The sequence below is a fragment of the Scyliorhinus canicula genome, chromosome 2 (genome assembly GCF_902713615.1).
Source record: "Scyliorhinus canicula chromosome 2, sScyCan1.1, whole genome shotgun sequence".
Taxonomy (NCBI): Eukaryota; Metazoa; Chordata; class Chondrichthyes; order Carcharhiniformes; family Scyliorhinidae; genus Scyliorhinus; species Scyliorhinus canicula.
Window position 1 is genome coordinate 234,478,825 of NC_052147.1, and position 22,505 is coordinate 234,501,329.

General features: G+C 46.4%; 1 protein-coding gene across 3 annotated transcripts in view; it reads right to left on the minus strand.

Annotated features, from left to right (window-relative positions):
- The window catches only part of cfap221 (cilia and flagella associated protein 221), a 263,176-nt gene that overhangs the window by 49,236 nt on the left and 191,435 nt on the right, over positions 1 to 22,505 (minus strand). For all 3 annotated transcript variants that reach the window (XM_038789818.1, XM_038789819.1, XM_038789820.1), the window contains exon 20: positions 11,053 to 11,238. In XM_038789818.1, the coding sequence (XP_038645746.1) occupies positions 11,053 to 11,238 (186 nt within the window). The remainder of the gene's footprint in view (positions 1 to 11,052; positions 11,239 to 22,505) is intronic.

The following is a 22,505-nucleotide window of genomic DNA, read 5'->3' on the forward strand; positions in this document are numbered from 1 at the left end:
AATGAAAACCTTAACTCACTCAGCTCTACTGCTGGTTCCAAATCAATGCAAATGCAAATGGCAGCACCAACATCTTCCATAAAACGCAAAATGAGATTTTTACAAAAACAGAGAAACAAAAAGAAAAGACACAAACATGAACGTTGCATCCAAGTTCAAAACTTCTCAGTCCACGACCAGTCCTTTCTTTTTCGCAAAGTCCAATGCGTTCTCAGGCGATTCAAAGTAGAAATGCTGATCCTCATGCATGACCCAGAGATGGGCTGGGTATAATAGTCCAAACTTCACCTTTTTCTTGAAAAGGATCGTCCTGATCTGGTTGAAGCCTGCTCTCCTCCTGGCCACCTCCACACTCAGATCTTGGTAAACCCACAGGATGCTATTTTCCCACTTACAGCTCCGTTTCTGCTTGGCCCACTGTAGAATACGCTCCTTATCCGAGAAGCTGTGGAATCTCACCACCATTGCCCTCGGGGGGGGGGGGGTCTCCCATTCGCAGCTTCCTCGTGAGTGCTCTGTGAGCCCTATCCACCTCCAAAGGCCGGGTGAATGCCCCCTCTCCCAGCAGCTTCTCAAAAATGTCTGCGATGTATGCCCCAGCGTCCGTTCTGTCGGACTCCTCCGGGTGCCTGACAATTCTTAGGTTCTGCCGGCGGGACCTATTCTCTAGGTCCTCCACCTTCTCTAGAAGCGTCTGCTGCTGGTCCCTCAGCAACCCCACCTCCAGCTCCACCGCAGTCTGATGCTCCTCCTGCTCAGCCTGCGCCTTTTCCACCTTCTGGATCGCCCGATCCTGGGCGTCCAGTCTAAGCTCCAACCGCTCAATCGACTCTTTTATCGGGTCCAAGCAGTCTCGTTTCTGCATAGCAAAGCTTTCCTGAATGACCTGCATCAGCTGCTCCATAGACTGCTGGGTCGACAAGCCAGAGGTCTGACCCACCGCCATGCTGTCTCCTGTTGCAACTACAGCCCAAATCTTCTCTATCTTCTTGTGCCTGCCCTTACGAACACTTCTAGTCCTTTTCTCCATGCACCAAAGTGGGAATTCAGTAGAGAATTGCCACTAACATCTGTTTTACAGTTCAAGTCCCTTATATAAATGGGGAAAAAGATCCAAACGTCCGACCAGAGTGGGAATCACCAAATATGCGACTTACTTCTTCATAGCCACCACCGGAAGACAATGTTGGTTTTCTGATCATTTTAGTGTTATGACAGAATGCAAGTCCAATACTACCAGAAATGCTCTTCAATACTCATAGCAAAGCAAGCAAAATAAAAGTTACAAACTGTAATTCATCACATATTAATGTTTACCAGCTTATTGCAAACATCATTGTCACCAGCATTGTCTGTGCTCCCTCATTAAGGGCAGCACGGTAGCATAGTGGTTAGCACAATTGCTTCACAGCTCCAGGGTCCCAGGTTCGATTCCCGGCTTGGGTCACTGTCTGTGCGGAGTCTGCACGTTCTTCCCGTGTGTGCGTGGGTTTCCTCCAGGTGCTCCGGTTTCCTCCCACAGTCCAAAGATGTGCAGGTTAGGTGGATTGGCCATGCTAAATTGCCCTTAGTGTCCAAAATTGCCCTTAGTGTTGGGTGGGGTTACTGGGTTATGGGGATAGGGTGGAGGTATGGGCTTGGGTAGGGTGCTCTTTCAAAGAGCCGGTGCAGACTCGATGGGCCGAATGGCCTCCTTCTGCACTGTAAATTCTATCAATTAAGTGGTCCTCCTATTGAGCTTGCACTTTCTTTACTACTGATTGACCTTGGTCTTGTGCTCTGTAATAGATCTTGGTATCTGTCCACTCGTTGTTTCCTGTATTTCACCCAATCATAAGCATCATCCTACAAACACCATTGTCCAACCACTGTAGCTGGAACAAGTGCATATAAATATAAATGTTGAGTAGGTAACAGCTGCATGAATATCCAAAATGCAGTTTCCTGAAGAATAATTAAAGGTTGTAACTTCCATTTTTTAATGTCCCATCAGAAGTAATCTTGTAAAAAGGTACCAGAAATAATTCCAGCACTTTTTGTCCATCCCTAACTGCCCTTGATAAATTGTTGGTGAAATGCCTTCTTGAACCACTGCTGTCCTTTCATCTTTTCTATCGTGGTTTGAATTAACTGAATAGTTTGCCAGGTCATTTCAGAGGACCGCGAGGAGGTGGCCTACTGAAAGTCTTCTCACTGCCCTAGTTTCCGACACCCTCTAATCTCCCACCTTGCGAATCCCCTCTTGTCATCACTCAACTGTGTGTAGGTTCCTCCTCGATCCTTGGCCTTAGTTAGGTGCAGTACTGGCAGCAGCCACCAAAACCCGCAGTGAGAAAAAATCTCTTCCCATCTCTATCCTAAAAGGGTGACACATAATCTTAAAACATGCCCCCTAGTTCTAGACTTAAGGAGAAGAGGAAACGTCCCGTCCATGTCCACCTTGTCAATGCCATTCAGGATCTTATATTCTACAATCAAGTCACCCCTCACTCTTCAAAACTGCAATGGAAACAAGCCCAGCCTGTCCAACCTTTCCTCATAAGATCACTCATTCCGGGTATCAATCTGGTAAACCTCCTCTGAATTGTCACCAATGCATTCACATTCTTCATAACTAAGGAGACCAAAACGGCACACAATATTTGAGATGCAGTCATCCATTCAACAGCAGCTCCAACTTAGCCTGGATGCACTTTTCTTCTGCTCACAAGTAATTGTCAGGCAACATGACTGAACCTCAGAATGTTCAAGGACTACTTGCCTTTCAGCTGCTCAATCACTTTGTCCGAGACTGCATCCCACTGGTTTGGTCAAGCTGTACTCAAGCGTTTATTTACAGGTATGGCCCCGCTACTGACTGGCTTTTTCCCATGCCCCAGCCGCTCAGCTGTGCTGAGTCAACAACTGTCATTCACACCAAAACCATTCACCTGACCCAACCGTTGCTCCAAAATCTGAGCAACATTCGATACCATCTCCCCAGACTGATTTCTGGATCTGGATGGCCAGCTGCAGGGATTTGTTAGCTGAGGAAAGTTGCTTATGTAAGGTCTTTGTCTCTCTTTGAACCACCTCTGCCCTCCAATTGGCTCTTTCCAGATCTGTCCTGATAACTTCAACTTCATCCACTTTGGCTGTTGATTCTGCATCATACTTTACTATTAAATCACATAGCTCAATCTGAGTTGATTCCAGGTCTGTAACACTTGAACCTTGTGATCAGCCTTCTCAAATTTGGAAGTCATAAATGTTTGAGTCTCCTGCAACGTCCTTTACATTTCCGTGAAGTCATTCTGTAATTTCTGCTCTTTCCCAAGAGCAAGGTTTGTTGCTTCGCTGCTCAAGGTTTGCTCATACTCGCTGAATTTTTTCTGAGTGCTTTTATTGTTACTTCCTGATTCTTGACTTCTGCAAATTCCCTGTTGTATTCCTCAAGTGTGTCCCACAGTTTCTGATTCTTGGTTTCTATATCTTTCATACGTTGGACTTTGAGCTGGAGCTGTTGTTCTAGATCTAATGGTGGAAAGTGTTGTTGAAAATGCACCACTATTCTTAGAATTCCCCCTATACCAAAAAGGGTCGACATTCTAAATGGTGAACAGGGATTCTCACTCCCTGACTCCGATGCAGGCTTTGGTGGGTGCTATTCAGGTCAAACTATATTTTCAAGTCATCCTCCGGTATAACCCATATCTTCATAGAAGATTTCATCTACTTAATACTTAGTAGCATCGATCCTGGGTCCCCCATTGTTAAGTAAGTAAAGTAGACTTTGGAATAACTACTGTTTCAGGTTAAATTCAGTTATTTTATTATTATATTTATTTCTTTTAAAAGCTGTAATCACTGTCTTTACAGAAAGGTAAAAAATATTGCTTTTGGATCCTTCTGGTTGGTTGAAGGGACCTTCAGGCCCAACTTGACAATAAATCTTCTTTTTAAAATCTGGTCTTGGTTGCTATGTCCTATCTTTCCCATGTACCGAGCTGTGAGAGCCAGTTCTGCTGACTGTCCCCTTTCTTCGGGTTTATATATTTTTCCAACAGTTATTAAGTTTTTATGACTTTATTGTAAAGTAACTTTTATTTCCCTTGGATTGTGCAAGGTACCTTTAATCTGAATTTTTCTAATACGACTAAGTATTCATTTTAGGCATGGCCTCAGCCCTCAGATCTGATTACATTATCGTTTGTGATGTTCAAAGTTCCTTTGTGAGATTCAAAATGCTTTGGTTTCAATAGGGGTGTGAATTTTGGTTTGGTTCCTGTCATTTCTATAGTTTTATTTTCCAATTGTGTCCTTAACTCATAATTTTGACCTTGATTTTGGCTCGAAATTATGTTTCTCGTAGACTACTAGTCTCCAGTTTTCTTTAATTTACTTGGTGTTGGCAGAATTTCACACCTATATATTTGCCTCCCTAGTCATTCTTTTTTATCTGCTGATTTTACTTCAATGAAGGTGTGAATCATTGCTTTTAGCGTAATGCTAAAAATCCACTTGGTTATAACTTGAAGGGTTTACATTTATCACTTAACTCAACTGAAACCCTCATCCATGCTTTTCCAGATGCTTACTAAGATAGTTAATTTCAATGAAGGTGTGAACCATTGTTTTTAGCTTCATACAAAAATCCTGTTTGGGAGAAGGAATCTGCATTTTATAATCCTGCTCTTTGCAGCTGCTGTTAACCCTTCATGGTATCTTTCCCTACATTCTCTCATGTTTCTTAAATCAGATATTGCCAGACTTCCATGTTTCAAATGACACATCTTTCCATATTATCAATTACAAAAGGGATCACTGAGGTCACTGTTGGTGATACGCAGAGCTGCATTTTCAGATTGCAATCAGCGGTTGTTCTCCAGCAGAATTACCTCTAGGGTTTTGGATGTTTCCTGTGATCCAGATCCTTCCGATACTACACCTTCCATCAACTTCAGGATACTCAGATCTATTTTAACCTCTTCATGATCAGACTGCCCTTTCAGCTTTTCCTCTAGTTGCTTGAGTGTGCTGTTCTTTGCACTGAGCTGCTGTTCTTTGTATCTCTGAGATTATCCGTCACCAATTGCAGCTCTACCTTTTTCTCTTGCAGGTTGGTTTCCATATCTCCTGTCTTTCTATTTAGTTCTTCAGTTGCTTGATTTCCTGATGCAATTCACCTATCTCAAGTTTGTAGGTTTTGTCGTTTAAACACTGCATTTCTGTTGTTGCCTTCACTTTTTCAAATGCTTTTTTCGACTGAGCAAGTTTGTTCTCCAATTCAAGGTAATTCCCTTTCATGTGGCTTCTCTTTTTCTAGAGACTCAATACTGTGCTGAAGGGAGTTCACCTTTGTGTTCAGCGAGTTTATGACTTTTCCATCCTTCTCAATAAGCTGTTTCTGCTGTACTATTTCTGCTCATTGAAACTGAGAGGCAAGTTGCAGGGTTTCTTGTTTCCCTTCTCCTCCAGTAGCACAGCGTGTGTCCTCCAGTTCCTTCATTTCTAGTTCATGGTGCTGTTCCAATTTCAAAAGGTCATCATTTTCTTTCTGAGGCCATGATATACTGCACTATGCCAATTGTTTTTTGTTTGTCACTCAAGATCAGTGCTTTTTGGCTTATTTGATTTCTTTCCGTGCTTTTCAAACTCATTTGTCCTGCTCTTCAGACCATTAGTTCTTGTTTTCTACTGTTCTGGCATGACATTTCTGTTTGATGTTTGATGAGCAGCCATTGATATCACCATCGTGTTTCTTTTCAAAGAAATATTTGCCTCAAGAACCCGTAAAGTCATCTTCAGCCTTTAGCTTTGCTTTGAAGACTTTGTTTCTGTCGACTTCCGACTTGCTTTTTATACATTGTTTCACACTCTCAAGGGCACCCATATGTTCTAGGTCCACCACCCTTTCAGTAGAACCTTTTTTGTAATTTGTTGTGTGTGGAGCTGTGGCCGGAGTCTTGGATTGTTCCTCTGGAGTCAGTACTGACTAGCATCTATGGCTTCCATGTGCGCCATTGGTATATAGTCGGTGTCTGTATGTTCGGGATCTGTATAATCGGTGTCTGTATCGTTGGTGGCTGTATAGTCGGTGTCTTCATCGTATACTCGCTGTACTAGCTGCAGTGACTGACATGCTGCTGTGCCTAGCAGTGATCGTTTGTTTTCTTCAACAATTGCAAATTTACCATTGAGTAATTGTGCATTCACTTCAACTTGCAGGTTACACATTCCCAACGTCTTGATTGGTGCGTCGTGGTAGTCAGTGAGATTGCAGTCATTATCCTCTATTCGTGGTTGAATCCGCATCTTCAGCAGATCTGCTTCATTGTTTAAGTTTGCTCTGGCACCTGTGTCCAGTTTGATATTTGTGCTGTTTTGATTAATTATGAGCGGAATCATCCAATTGGTTTGCTATTTCTTCTACTATTTCGTTGTTTAGTGCCTTCATTGATCAAGTCCACAAAAAAAACTTCCAGGCCATCTGCTGCATCATTAAACTCAGCTTGCCTGTCAGGGCTGCACTTTGCATAATTGACGAATCACTAATCTTTTTAGCCTCGGTTATTACATTAACACTTCCAGGTTGCTGCGCTCTTGCAATCCAAAAGCATTGCTGGGCAAAATGGTTTCTCTTGGAGCAACGTTTTTCCATATGCAGGGAATTTTTTGCGCTGCACCTCCGACATAAAATGCCGTTCTCTTATAATGTCTCAAAATGGCCAACGCCCAGACCCGGTTTCTGATCCCGCTGTGACACAGCAAAGATGGCGTCAGTCGTACCCTCTTTTTTCCCTGTCATTTCGTTGTGATTTGCTTTTGTGCAATCTCACTGGCCTTGCATATTTTTATGGCATCTGCTAGTTTTAAATCATTTTGCCTAAGCAATAGGGCAGCACGGTAGCTCAAGTGGGTAGCACTGTGGTTTCACAGCGCCAGGGTCCCAGGTTCGATTCCCGCTGGGTCACTGTCTGTGCGCAGTCTGCACGTTCTCCCTGTGTCAGCATGGGTTTCCTCCGGGTGCTCCAGTTTCCTCCCACAGCCCAAAGACATGCAGGTTAGGTGGATTAGCCATTCTAAATTGCTCTTAATGACCAAAAAGGTTATGAGGTGTTGTTGGGTTACGGGGATAGGGTGGAAGTAAAGGCTTAAGTTGGTCGGTGCAGACTCGATGGGCCGAATGGCCTCCTTCTGCACTGTATGTTCTGTGTTCTGTGTTCATGGTAGCACAAGTGGAAAGCACTGTGGCTTCACAACGCCAGGGTCCCAGGTACGATTCCCCGCTGGGTCACTGTCTGTGCGGAGTCTGCACATTCTCCCCGTGTCTCCGTGGGCTTCCTCCGGGTGCTCCGGTTTCCTCCCACAGTCCAAAGACGTGCAGGTTAGGTGGATTGGCCATGCTAAATTGCCCTCAGTGTCCAAAAAGGGTTGGAGGGATTATTAGGTTACGGGGATAGGGTGGAAGTGAGGGCTTAAGTGGTTCAGTGCAGAATCCTCGGGCCGAATGGCCTCCTTCTGCACTGTATGTTCTATGTTCAATCACTCACGTAATTTATCACATTGTGGACCATATACAATTTGGTCTTTTATCAATGAATCATTGAGGTCTTCAAAATTGCAGATTTTGCTTTGAGACGTAGATCCATGACAAAACAGTCAAAGGTTTTGCTCGATTTTTGAAGTCTCATCCTGAATACATAATGCGCGAAAGTTTTGTTTTTTTACGGATGGCAATAGTTATAGAAATGCTCGACTATTTTTCAGTAGTTCTTCTTGTCTTCCCCCAAAGTGAACTGAAAAGTATTATACAGATCAATTGCTTGGGAACCGGCTACTGCGCTATTTTTCTCACATCTGAAGCTTCTTGGAGACCAAGAGCTTGCATGTAAAGAGTAAACTGTTGTTTGAAAGCATGCCGCTTTGCATCTACATCACCAGTCGGGAGCAGTTGGCTGGGAGTCTTCAATGCTTCCCTCTCGTTTCGACGATCCTGGTAGTATGTTGTTCTGCAGCCAATTTTCTCAGAGTCTCCAATTGTTTTCTTGTGTCTTCTTGTCGTACCTAACTTTCCCTAACTGTTCTCTTTTGACATCCGCTCTTAGGTACCATGTAATGTTCTTTGATTCTGCTGATGTTGAATCTTGATGTGGTAGTGTTAACAAAGAACATCAGACTTTGTTTTACGACTATTTATTACTAACACTACTCTAAAGGATTAATATAGACATTAATATAATGTCTAAGATTAATACAGTTGGAACTAATGGTCTAACTCTAACTTACACTAAGATACTACAGAGCTACTCTAATATGCAACTGCTATCAACTCCTTACTGACACCTTGTCCTGGAACACATGGTGCTGCGGGTCATGTGCCTGCATACTCGCACCACCTGCTGGTCAGATGTTAGAATTACAATAGTAAAACATATAACTTATAGCACACATATGGATGATGGTGATCTACTCATATTATCACTAGCCACTAAATATCCAGACTCTAACCTGCTCTTATAGTTCTATTATCTCTGTAATTGGTCCAGTGTAGTGTCTGATTAATGGTGGTCTTCAGGATGATAAGCACTGGCGAGCAGGCTACTGGTGGGTAAGTACTGCTTGATAGTCACGTTGCCAAGTCCTTCCATCACAATGTTCATTATTGAGAGAAGACTGTTGGGGCAGTAATTTATTGGATTGGATTTGTTCAGTTTTTTGTGGACAGGATACATTTGGGAAATAATCCACTTTGACCGATAGATGTCAATACTGTAGCTATATGAAGGAAACCAACTATTTCTGATAGGTAAAAAGGATCATTAATTAGCCTTTAAATTATAGATTTAAAAAGCTCAGTTTTAAAGTCATTTTAAAATGGATTCCATCATGACACTGCAAAACTGTACATATTTAACATCAGTTTGCAAAGCACATAAGTTTGCAGAAATAAGACACAGCATTTGAAACAATTGGCAAATGAGCTAAAGCAAATGCAACTGAAGGTCAAGTTGACATTAGAGTTCATATGAGCCTTCCATTGTCCGAAAGAAGGAATTGTAGGATTCAGCATATACCAATCCAATGATAAGAACAGAGTTTGCATACCAACGCACACTAAAGAATTTGAGGATGCAACATGGCTGATCATTCGAAGTTAATGTTGCATATTGTAGACTGACAACCCAATCATCGAATCAAATGTATTGAAGACCCACCCAAACCAAGCAGCATGTTGCAGGGGCTGGAATAGATTGACTTAGACTGATATCAAATTCCTTAAAGGTAATAGTTTTAGTCAATTATTCTATTCTAGAATCATCTTATACTGTTTGCCTAGCTATCTACTATTTTTGTTTCATATTTTCCATTTCTACTTCTAACCCGCGCAGCTGTTTGCTTTGAGCAAAGAAACCGTTATTGCTATTGTATTTTGAATTCAAGTCGTTCTGTAAGTTACTAAGTATAATCATCTCAAGTAAAGCCTTCTGTTGGAAGGGGCCTGTATTGAGAACATTTAATTTTGTAACCACAAGAAGATTACTCTCTTTATAATCAATAGATACCAATAAAATTTCATTTTGCATCCAAGAAGTCTAGTGCAAATTTCTGCCTCGTTAAGTGTAAAGGAGAATACATTGACACAAAGGCAGTCTTCATCACTGTACAACATGGCAAAGGCATGGCTAGTTTTACAGCACAGGATTTCAGTACTACAACTGGGATGCTGTTGTGATCCAGTCTAATAGAAGCAATTGTTTTATGCTGGTCGATCATGCTGAGTGTGTCAAATTTACTGAACATTAAATGGTTTGCCAACACTAGCCCACCCTTAGGCCAATTTCTTGGAGGATGGATAGAGATCAGCTGAGCTATATCTGCCCACAAGTGGCAGGAAATAATGAATGAGAATGAAAAGGCCTTTTGCCAGAGGTCAACTAGAATTTTGAGGACCAGGCCAGTTACCTGGAGGCAGATCCCTGATAGCAGGCAGTGGGGCCAGTGTTAAGGGCAGGCTTTGATGCCCTTGCGTCCTGCCTGGCCACGTTATTACATTTTAATATAATTAGTGAACCCCCCCACCTCATGATCCAACTCAATGAATATTCAATGGCAATTTAAATCATGTATCAGTCAAGTGCGTCCCCCGGGGATGCACAGCTAAGTATAGCCCCCTGGCACTGCCCTGTGACAACCAATTGTCAACCTGGCAGTGCCAACAGGTGCCGGGGGCAGTGCCAGGGGAAGATCCTCTGGGGGCCCTATTGGGGGTGGGCTTTGCATTATGTTTGTTGGGTGTGTGGGGCGGGTGAGGAAAGAGAGCCCTCGATGCTAATGCTTGTGGGGAGAGGGCCATGGGGGTAGGAGGGCTTTTCTCTCAGTGCTGATTAGGGTGCTATTTTTGAAGGGTGCTATTTTTGAAGGGTGCTATTTTTGAAGGGTGCTATTTTTGAAGGGTGCTATTTTTGAAGGGTGCTATTTTTGAAGGGTGCCCCCCCCCCCCCCCCCCCCCCCAGTATGTGGAGCCAGTGTCACCGGCTCAATCATGCCCGACCCTGCCACAGTGACGGCGTAAATCACACCCACTGATTTTTTTCAAAGTTGGAGCGAGGGTGCCAGAAAGGGGAGTTGCCCCCTTTTCCCTTATCTAAAAGCCAGGCTGCGGATTCAATGCTGGGCTGGCTTCCATTGACCCTTCAGCTTTGAAAGCCCACCAACTGCCCTTTCCTGGACGGCTAGCCCATCCTCTGACCTCTAATTGACCAATCGGCAAAATTCCATCAGGTGACTGTTTCCTGCACAGTGTGGGGGTTGTGACCTACATTTGACCCTGATGTCTCGATCCCAATCCAAAAACATGTCCCAAGTGAGGGGACTGCATTTTTTATGTTCGCTTGATTTTTACATACTCAAATAATATGTTCACTTTTCCAATTGATGAGCACTCAAAACTATTTCACGCAAACTTTTTACTCTGTAAAGTAGTGTGCAAATATTTATTGCAGGGCAGGAACAAAGATAATAAATAGGTCTGTGATAAGATATAAAGTTATTTTTGCAAGTACTACTTACAAAAACATGTAGTGGATGATAGTCAGGCTGTCTCAATAATGATTGGGGTGGCGATAAGTTTAAGGGAGCTGCTGCTTCTTGTGCACGTATCTCTGCGTCTTCTGAGTCCATCGCAGCCTGCTCATCCAAACGGGTTTTAATTTGATCAACCCTTGTATCAGTTGGTGTGACTAAGAAGTACTCATCCTGTATAACGAACATTAAGAATAAAATAATTTTAAAATATAAAAAATTCAGATTAGTCAATGTCACATACATTGGCTGTGAATTCGCATTAGTAATAATTGCGAGAAGTTAGCGCCTGTCACTATCAGGTAAAACTGACAGCACATATGCAATTAAACCTGGAAATCTGTAAGCTGTTGTCAGTGTCACCCTGCCCCTCCATAGGATGTGCCGTTTTCTTTGCAGATAGAATCATCGTGCAAATCCCCAATTTGTTGTGAATTTAAACTAATTATGCATGGTTCTCAATGATTAAAAAGCAAAGTCTTATACAGTCAGGAGTAACTGGGTTTTCAGTACGTCGATAGTTTTTAAATTAATGTGGCGCTTAAGAAAGATCCCAAGGATAAGCTGGGTGGAGAAATTAACTAATGAAGGAGAAGTTGATCGGGGTGGAGAACAAGAGATGCATTAAATAATACCTAAAAAAGCTAAATTTAGTTATTTGGACATGTTATCCAGGAGGAAGTGTGCCTTCAAGGATTGAAGGAAGGGAGTTGCTGGGGGAACGGGGTAGTTTGCAGGCCAAATTTGACTTGTTCACCACCAGAAAGGCAGAGACACAGTGGTGGAGGGCGCAGGGCACGGTATATGAGTATGGGGAGAAGGCGAGCAGGATGTTGGCGCATCAGCTCCGTAGGCGAGATGCGGCTAGGGAAATTGGTGGAGTGACGGATAAGGGTGGGAATGTAGTGCAGAAGGGGACAGAAGTAAATGGGGTCTTTAGGGACTTCTACGAGGAACTGTACCGGTCGGAACCTCCGATGGGGAGAGGTGGGATGGAGAGCTTCATGAACAGGCTATGTTTCCAAAGGGTACAGGAGGAGCTGGTAGAGGGGCTGGGGGCGCCGATAGAGTTGGAGGAGCTAGTCAGGGGGATTGGACAAATGCAGTCAGGTAAGGTGCCTGGGCTGGACGGGTTCCCGGTGGAATTTTATAAAAAGTATGCGGATCTGGTGGGCCCCCTGCTGGTGCGATCCTTCAATGAGGCATGGGAGGGGGGGGCTTCGCCCCTGACGATGTCGCGGGCACTGATATCTCTGATCCTGAAGCGGGATAAGGACCCCTTGCAGTGTGGATCATACAGGCCTATCTCGCTCCTCAATGTTGACGCTAAGTTGCTGGCGAGGATCCTGGCCACCAGGATAGAGGACTGTGTGCCGGGGTGATACACGAGGATCAGACAGGATTTGTCAAGGGACGGCAGCTCAACACGAATGTGCGGAGACTGCTAAATGTTATTATGATGCTGGCAGTAGAGGGGGAGGCGGAGATAGCGGTGGCGCTGGATGCAGAGAAAGCGTTCGATAGAGTTGAGTGGGGGTACCTGTGGGAGGTGCTGGAGCGGTTCGGATTCGGGGAGGGATTCATCAAATGGGTGAGGCTGCTCTACGCGGCTCCGATGTCGAGTGTAGTTACCAATGGAAGGAGATCGGAGTACTTTAGGCTCTACCGTGGGACCAGGCAGGGGTGCCCCCTGTCCCCCTTGCTCTTTGCATTGGGGATTGAACCTTTGGCTATGGCGTTGAGGGAGTCAGGGAGATGGAGGGGACTGGTGCGGGGTGGGGAGGAACATCGGGTATCGCTGTATGTGGACGACCTGCTGTTGTATGTGGCGGACCCAGAAGGGGGAATGCCGGGGGTGATGGAGCTGTTAGCGGAATGTGGGGGCTTCTCGGGCTATAAGTTAAATTTAGGCAAGAGCGAGGTATTTGTAGTACACCCGGGTGATCAGGAGGAGGGAATTGGGAGGCTCCCGTTTAAGAGGGCAGTGAAGAGTTTCAGATACCTGGGGGTGCAGGTGGCCAGGAGTTGGGGGACTCTCCATAAGCTTAATTTTACCAGGCTGGTGGAGCAGATGGAGGAGGAATTTAAAAGGTGGGACATGGTGCCGCTATCGTTGGCGGGTAGAGTGCAGTCCATCAAAATGACGGTTCTCCCGAGGTTCTTGTTCCTTTTTCAGTGTTTGCCCATCTTTATCCCTAGGGCCTTTTTTAGAAGGGTGACTAGCAGCATCATGAGCTTTGTTTGGGCGCAGGGGACCCTGAGGGTGAAGAGGGTCCTCTTGGAGCGGGGTAGATTTTACATAGAATTTACAGTGCAGAAGGAGGCCATTCGGCCCATCGAGTCTGCACCGGCTCCTGGAAAGAGCACCCTACCCAAGGTTAACACCTCCACCCTATCCCCATAACCCAGTAACCCCACCCAACACTAAGGGCAATTTTGGACACTAAGGGCAATTTATCATGGCCAATCCACCTAGAGATGGTGGGGGGCTGGTGTTACCCAATCTCTCGGGGTATTATTGGGCGGCCAATGTGTCGATGGTGCGCAAGTGGGTGATGGAGGGGGAGGGGGCAGCATGGAAACGGATGGAGAGGGCGTACTGTGGAGATACGAGCCTGGGGGCCTTGGTAACGGCGCCATGGCCGCTCCCTCCCACGAGGTATACCACAAGTCCGGTGGTGGCGGCTACCCTCAAGATTTGGGGGCAGTGGAGGCGACATAGGGGAGAAGTGGGGGGCTCGATGGAGGCTCCGTTAAGGGGGAACCATAGGTTCGTCCCGGGGAACATTGATGGGGGATTTCAGGGTTGGCACAGAGCGGGCATCAGACAGCTGAGGGACCTGTTTATTGATGGGAGGTTTGCGAGCCTGGGGGAGTTGGAGGAGAAATTTGGGCTCCCCCCGGGAAACATGTTCAGGTATCTGCAGGTAAACGCGTTTGCTAGACGGCAGGTGGAGGGATTCCCTTCGCTTCCCGCGAGGGGGGTGAGTGACAGGGTGCTTTCGGGGGTCTGGGTCGGAGAGGGGAAGATATCTGATATCTACAAGGTTATGCAGGAGGTGGAGGAGGCGTCAGTAGAGGAGCTGAAAGCTAAGTGGGAGGGGGAACTGGGGGAACAGATCGAAGACGGGACGTGGGCTGATGCCCTGGAGAGGGTTAATTCTTCCTCCTCGTGTGCGCGGCTTAGCCTCATCCAATTCAAGGTGCTGCACCGGGCCCACATGTCCGGGTCTAGGATAAGTAGGTTCTTTGGGGGTGAAGACAGGTGTGTCAGGTGTTCGGGGAGTCCAGCGAACCATGCCCATATGTTCTGGGCATGCCCGGCACTGCAGGAGTTCTGGAAGGGGATGGCGAGGACGGTGTCGAGGGTGGTGGGATCCAGGGTCAAGCCAGGATGGGGACTCGCGATTTTTGGGGTTGGGGGGAGCCAGGGGTGCAGGAGGCGAAAGAGGCCGGTGTGCTGGCCTTTGCGTCCCTAGTAGACTGGCGAAGGATCTTGCTACAATGGAAGGATGCGAGGCCCCCAAGCATGGAGACCTGGATCAATGACATGGCGGGTTTTATTAAGCTAGAGAAGGTCAAATTCGCCATGAGAGGATCGGTACAAGGGTTCTTTAGGCGGTGGCAACCTTTCCTCGACTTTCTGGCTCAACGATAGGTTACGGGGACAGTAGCAGCAGCAACACGGGGGGGGGGGGGGGGGAGGGGGGGAAGGGGGAGGGAAAAGGGGGGGGAGACGATGACTATGTTTGTTTATTTAATTTTAATTTATGTTTAAGTTCTCTTGTTGTTCATTGGGGTTGGGGGGGTGGGGGGGATGTGATACATGCGTTGATACGGTCTGGGGGGTGTTACAGTTATTATGGATTATTTTGTTGCATTTCATTGTTTGTCGTTATAAGAACATAAGAACATAAGAACTAGGAGCAGGAGTAGGCCATCTGGCCCCTCGAGCCTGCTCCGCCATTCAATTAGATCATGGCTGATCTTTTGTGGACTCAGCTCCACTTTCCGGCCCGAACACCATAACCCTTAATCCCTTTATTCTTCAAAAAACTATCTATCTTTACCTTAAAAACATGTAATGAAGGAGCCTCAACTGCTTCACTGGGCAAGGAATTCCATAGTTTCACAACCCTTTGGGTGAAGAAGTTCCTCCTAAACTCAGTTCTAAATCTACTTCCCCTTATTTTGAGGCTATGTCCCCTAGTTCTGCTGTCACCCGCCAGTGGAAACAACCTGCCCGCATCTATCCTATCTATTCCCTTCATAATTTTAAATGTTTCTATAAGATCCCCCCTCATCCTTCTAAATTCCAACGAGTACAGTCCCAGTCTACTCAACCTCTCCTCATAATCCAACCCCTTCAGCTCTGGGATTAACCTAGTGAATCTCCTCTGCACACCCTCCAGCGCCAGTACGTCCTTTCTCAAGTAAGGAGACCAAAACTGAACACAATACTCCAGGTGTGGCCGCACTAACACCTTATACAATTGCAACATAACCTCCCTAGTCTTAAACTCCATCCCTCTAGCAATGAAGGACAAAATTCCATTTGCCTTCTTAATCACCTGTTGCACTTGTAAACCAACCTTCTGTGACTCATGCACTAGCACACCCAAGTCTCTCTGAACAGCGGCATGCTTTAATATTTTATTGTTTAAATAATAATCCCATTTGCTGTTATTCCTACCAAAATGGATAACCTCACATTTGTCAACATTGTATTCCATCTGCCAGACCCGAGCCCATTCACTTAACCTATCCAAATCCCTCTGCAGACTTCCAGTATCCTCTGCACTTTTCGCTTTACCACTCATCTTAGTGTCATCTGCAAACTTGGACACATTGCCCTTGGTCCCCAACTCCAAATCACCTATGTAAATTGTGAACAATTGTGGGCCCAACACGGATCCCTGAGGGACACCACTAGCTACTGATTGCCAACCAGAGAAACACCCATTTATCCCAACTCTTTGCTTTCTATTAATTAACCAATCCTCTATCCATGCTACTACTTTACCCTTAATGCCATGCATCTTTATCTTATGCAGCAACCTTTTGTGTGGCACCGTGTCAAAGGCTTTCTGGAAATCCAGATATACCACATCCATTGGCTCCCCGTTATCTACTGCACTGGTAATGTCCTCAAAAAATTCCACTAAATTAGTTAGGCATGACCTGCCTTTTACGAACCCATGCTGCGTCTGCCCAATGGGACAATTTCTATCCAGATGCCTCGCTATTTCATCCTTGATGATAGATTCCAGCATCTTCCCTATTACCGAAGTTAAGCTCACTGGCCTATAATTTCCTGCTTTCTGCCTACCTCCTTTTTTAAACAGTGGCGTCACGTTTGCTAATTTCCAATCCACCGGGACCACCCCAGAGTCTAGTGAATTTTGGTAAATTATCACTAGTGCATCTGAAATTTCCCTAGCCATCTCTTTTAGCACTCTGGGATGCTTTCATCAGGGCCAGGAGACTTGTCTACCTTTAGCCCCATTAGCTTGCCCATCACTCCCTCCTTAGTGATAACAATCCTCTCAAGGTCCTCACCTGTCATAGCCTCATTTCTATCAGTCGCTGGCATGTTATTTGTGTCTTCCACTGTGAAGACCGACCCAAAAAACCTGTTCAGTTCCTCAGCCATTTCCTCATTTCCCATTATTAAAACTCTCTTCTCATCCTCTAAAGGACCAATATTTACCTTAGCCACTCTTTTTTGTCTTATATATTTGTAAAAACTTTTACTGTCTGTTTTTATATTCTGAGCAAGTTTACTCTCATACTCTATCTTACTCTTCTTTATAGCTTTTTTAGTAGCTTTCTGTTGCCCCCTAAAGATTTCCCAGTCCTCTAATCTCCCAGCAATCTTTGCCACTTTATATGCTTTTTCCTTCAATTTGATACTCTCCCTTATTTCCTTAGATATCCACGGTCGATTTTCCCTCTTTCTTCCGTCCTTTCTTTTTGTTGGTATAAACCTTTGCTGAGCACTGTGAAAAATCGCTTGGAAGGTTCTCCACTGTTCCTCAACTGTTCCACCATAAAGTCTTAGCTCCCAGTCTACCTTAGCTAGTTCTTCTCTCATCCCCTTGTAATCTCCTTTGTTTAAACTCAAAACACTAGTATTTGATTTTACTTTCTCACCCTCCATCTGTATTTTAAATTCCACCATATTGTGATCGCTCCTTCCGAGAGGATCCCTAACTATGAGAGCATGAATCAATCCTGTCTCATTACACAGGACAAGATCTAGGACCGCTTGTTCCCTCGTAGGTTCCATTACATACTGTTCTAGGAAACTATCACGGATACATTCTATAAACTCCTCCTCACGGTTGCCTTGACCGACCTAGTTAAACCAATCGACATGTAGATTAAAATCCCCGATGATAACTGCTGTACCATTTCTACATGCATCAGTTATTTCTTTGTTTATTGCCTGCCCCACCATCTCATTACTATTTGGTGGCCGATAGACTACTCCTATCAGTGACTTTTTCGCCTTACTATTCCTGATTTCCACCCAAATGAATTCAACCTTATCCTCCATAGCACCGATGTCATCCCTTACTATTGCCCGGATGTCATCCTTAAATAACAGAGCAACACCACCTCCCTTACCATCCACTCTGTCCTTCTGAATAGTTTGATACCCTCGGATATTTAACTCCCAGTCGTGACCATCCTTTAACCATGTTTCAGTAATGGCCACTAAATCATAGTCATTCACGATGATTTGTGCCACCAACTCATTTACTTTTTTCCGAATACTACGAGCATTCAGGTAAAGTACACTTATGTTGGTTTTTTTTACCTCTGTTTTGAATCTTAACATCTCCAGTTTTATTCCTTTTGTTATTACTGGGCCTATTCACTGTGCTCCCCTCAGTCACTGTACCTTGTACTGTCGCCCTTATGGATTTCTGACTATGTCTTCTCTGCCTTGCACTTTTCCCCTTACTTCCTTTTGTTTCTGTCCCTGTTTTACTACCTTCCAACTTCCTGCATTGGTTCCCATCCCCCTGCCACATTAGTTTAAACCCTCCCCAACAGCTCTAGAAAACACCCCCCCTAGGACATCGGTTCCAGTCCTGCCCAAGTGCAGACCGTCCGGTTTGTACTGGTCCCACCTCCCCCAGAACCGGTCCCAATGCCCCAGGAATTTGAATCCCTCCCTCTTGCACCATCTCTTGAGCCACGCATTCATCCTATCTATCCTGACATTCCTACTCTGACTAGCTCGTGGCACTGGTAGCAATCCTGAGATTACTACCTTTGAGGTCCTACTTTTTAGTTTAACTCCTAACTCCCTGAATTCCGCTTGTAGGACCTCATCCCGTTTTTTACCTATATCGTTGGTGCCTATGTGCACCACGACAGCTGGCTGTTCACCCTCCCCCCCCAGAATGTCCTGCAGCCACTCCAAGACATCCTTGACCCTTGCACCAGGGAGGCAACATACCATCCTGGAGTCTCGATTGCGTCCACAGAACCGCCTGTCTATTCCCCTTACGATCGAGTCCCCTATCACTATAGCCCTGCCATTTTTCTTCCTGCCCTGCGGTGCAGCAGAGCCAGCCACGGTGCCATGAACCTGGCTGCTGCTGCCTTCCCCTGGTGAGCCATCTCCCTCAACAGTATCCAAAGCGGTATATCTGTTTTGCAGGGAGAATAATTCCAATAAAAATTATTTAAAAAAAAAAAGGATTGAAGGAAGGAAAGGAAGAGGTCAACAGTGAAGGAAGTAGTTAAACAACATTAAAGACTGCCTTAGCCATAACTCCAGCGAACTAATTCACTGCTGCTATGGTCAGAAGTACTGGAAGACCGCCTCCGCCACTCGGTGTGGCACTTAGACGACCATCAAGTCATAATTATTGCAGAAGTACCTCTCTGGTTCTGAAACACAAATTTTTACAATTGTGGAGACTTATTCCCTCAGACAAAAAAATAAATTTGCAGTTTAAAAATATTATATATTTTAAAGTTGAAATTTTGATGTTAACATTCTCCCTTGATCCCTGTATATAGCCCATTCTTCGTTTAGTTTTCCATCAGCACTCAGACATGAGGAAGTGAAGATGAGGATTTTAATATATGTGGATGAGATATTAAATATATCTCATATCTGGGCGGGGTGGGCCTTTCTAATTCACCTCCAGCATTTGATTGCTGAAAGTCTCAGCCAAGCCTTTCTGTGGGTTAAAAACACCGATTCTCTACAAACTCAGGCCTGGCAGCTTCTGTGGAGAGAAACAGAATTAAGGGGCGCAATTTACCGGCCATGACTCGCCGGAATTGGGGCGTGACGTGGCCGATAGATCCAGAGAGAGGAATTTCCCAGGATTCCCAACGGCTGTTATGTCTCGCGAGATGCAGCATGGTAGCATAGTGGTTAGCACAATTGCTTGGGTCATTGTCTGTGCGGAGTCTGCACATTCTCCCCGTGTGTGGGTGGGTTTCCTCTGGGTGCTCTGGTTTCCTCCCACAGTCCCAAGATGTGCAGGTTAGGTGGATTGGCCATACTAAATTGCCCTTAGTACCCAAAATTAGTACTGACGCCTCCTCCACCTCCTGCATAACCTTGTAGATATCAGATATCTTCCCCTCTCCGACCCAGACCCCCGAAAGCACCCTGTCACTCACCCCCCTCGCGGGAAGCGAAGGGAATCCCTCCACCTGCCGTCTAGCAAACGCGTTTACCTGCAGATACCTGAACATGTTTCCCGGGGGGAGCCCAAATTTCTCCTCCAACTCCCCCAGGCTCGCAAACCTCCCATCAATAAACAGGTCCCTCAGCTGTCTGATGCCCGCTCTGTGCCAACCCTGAAATCCCCCATCAATGTTCCCCGGGACGAACCTATGGTTCCCCCTTAACGGAGCCTCCATCGAGCCCCCCACTTCTCCCCTATGTCGCCTCCACTGCCCCCAAATCTTGAGGGTAGCCGCCACCACCGGACTTGTGGTATACCTCGTGGGAGGGAGCGGCCATGGCGCCGTTACCAAGGCCCCCAGGCTCGTATCTCCACAGTACGCCCTCTCCATCCGTTTCCATGCTGCCCCCTCCCCCTCCATCACCCACTTGCGCACCATCAACACATTGGCCGCCCAATAATACCCCGAGAGATTGGGTAACACCAGCCCCCCACCATCTCTAGGTGGATTGGCCATGATAAATTGCCCTTAGTGTCCAAAATTGCCCTTAGTGTTGGGTGGGGTTACTGGGTTATGGGGATAGGGTGGAGGTGTTAACCTTGGGTAGGGTGCTCTTTCCAGGAGCCGGTGCAGACTCGATGGGCCGAATGGCCTCCTTCTGCACTGTAAATTCTATGAATGTAATCAGATCTTGCAAGACAACGTGATCTGAGTCCCGTCCACAATGGCTGGTGAGTTAAGTGAGTTGAAAAACCCACATAGCTGCGCTGACGCTGGATGGAAATGCCACTTGGCATCTATCGGCCTCACCGAGGAGACCCTAGCCAAGCACCGGTCAGTACTGATCTCCACAAATGGCGACCAAGGAGAACAGCACTCGAGGGGGTGGGGTGGCTCCTGGGCGACCGGAGGCCTCCGGGACTGGTGACACCCTGGCACATCTGTTTCAACCCAGCACCTTGGTACTGCCGTCCTCACACCACGGCAGTTGCCAACTGGCAACCTGGCAGTGCCAGTGGGTGCCAGCCTAGCAGTGCCAAGTGCCAGGCTGGAATTTTGTTCATGTCGAGGATTGGGCCTGGACATGCCCTTCACGTCAGGGGGGGATAGATTGGGGCTCCATTTAAACATGGCACACCTATCTCTTCCTGCACTGAGGAGCTTCGATGAGTGGGAAATGACACTGTGTGACTTTTGGGCGGGTGGTGGGGGGGGGGGGGTGTCCCCATCGGGGCCTGAAATAGTAAGAGCGGCGTTAGATAGCGGGGTTGTTCCCAGCGCTACAAGAGTTTGTATTTGGTTAGATCATGTCCAACGCTTTGGGTCTAAATGACCCTCTTACAGATTTGTTGCAGGTGGCCAACATCTTCTCTGGTCCTGCCACTGCTACATCAGCTGGATTATTCTTGGAACTGCTGATGAAGTTCATCAGGGCTCAACATGAATGCTAAATAACTCCACCCAGGAAACTGAATGTAAAGGTGGAGTTGTTGCAGCTTGATCATGTCTTATCCCGGCCCTATAGGAATCATTAGATTTAAATCCTTAAAAAATCCTTAAAAGACAGAGGGCACGATTCTCTGCAAAGATTTCTAAGTGTGGTAGGGAGCAGGTACTGCCGTAAGCTTCCCGGCACTCACCCAGCGAGGCCGACAACACTATTCAACATTAATTGGCCCACTTGACTCTATGATATCATGGTTGTGTTGAAATTCACCAACTGACCGAATGCTAGAGTCAGGTGACCTCAGACTGACTGGGGAGCTGAGAAAGCGTGGCTGCTTGTGCATGTTAATACTGTTATTCATCTGTTATTTTCTATATATTTGACCCACAGTTAATGTTAATAAATCGTTATAGCTTTAGCTACAAGTATTCTTGTAATATAAATCAGGCCATCCATCAATATCATTACATTAACAAGGCCCCACGGCCCTTCTAGCTGCAAATGAAGCTGATTCGTTGAGACAGCGCTCACCAGCCCCCACTAACAAGGTGCAGCAGCACTTATAGAGCCAGCCCCTCTCAGCTTGCAGACCTGAAGAGGCTCCTCGACGCGGTGGAGTCCAGGAGGAATGCCGTGTTCCCCTGAGGGTCCTGGTGGATGAGCCACAGGGCAGCCACTGCCGCCTGGGACAAGGTGGTGGCGGCCATAAGCTTGGGCAGGGTGAACAGGACTGGCCTTCAGTATCGTAAGGTCAGCGACCTACACCGGGCAGCATGAGTGAGTTGACACCAATGCCCCCATCTCTACCCCCCCCCCAAGATCTTTACCCCCCACGTTAGCATCCACCCTTCCAACCCTCCATGCTGCCCCCAACCCTCCCGTCAGCCACAACTCTCCCTTCACCCCCCTCTCCCTTCAAAGCCCCACAAGCCTTTCTTTACCCACCCCCCTCCCACCACTGTGAACCATGCGTGTGGCTAATGATGCCCTTTCTGCGTCTCCACAGGAGAAGCTCCCCCACAATCGGCGGGAGAGGGCCAGACTGGCAGAGGCATGCCGGACATACAAATCTTCACCACCTTCGAGGAACGGGCCCTGCAGGTGACTGGGGTGGCCGAGGACTGAGCAGTCACTAATGCAGAAGTTGGAGGATGCCGGAGAGGTGGAGTGGGCCCCGCCCAGACATGAGTTGTTATTGCCATACTGACTGAGCCATCCCTACCACTGACCACATGCCCATTCTCCCGCAGATCCTCCAGCCGGCCTATCAGGGGTAATACCCTCCCCTGCCTCCCATGAGACCACCCAGAAGGAGAGCTCCGAGGATGCC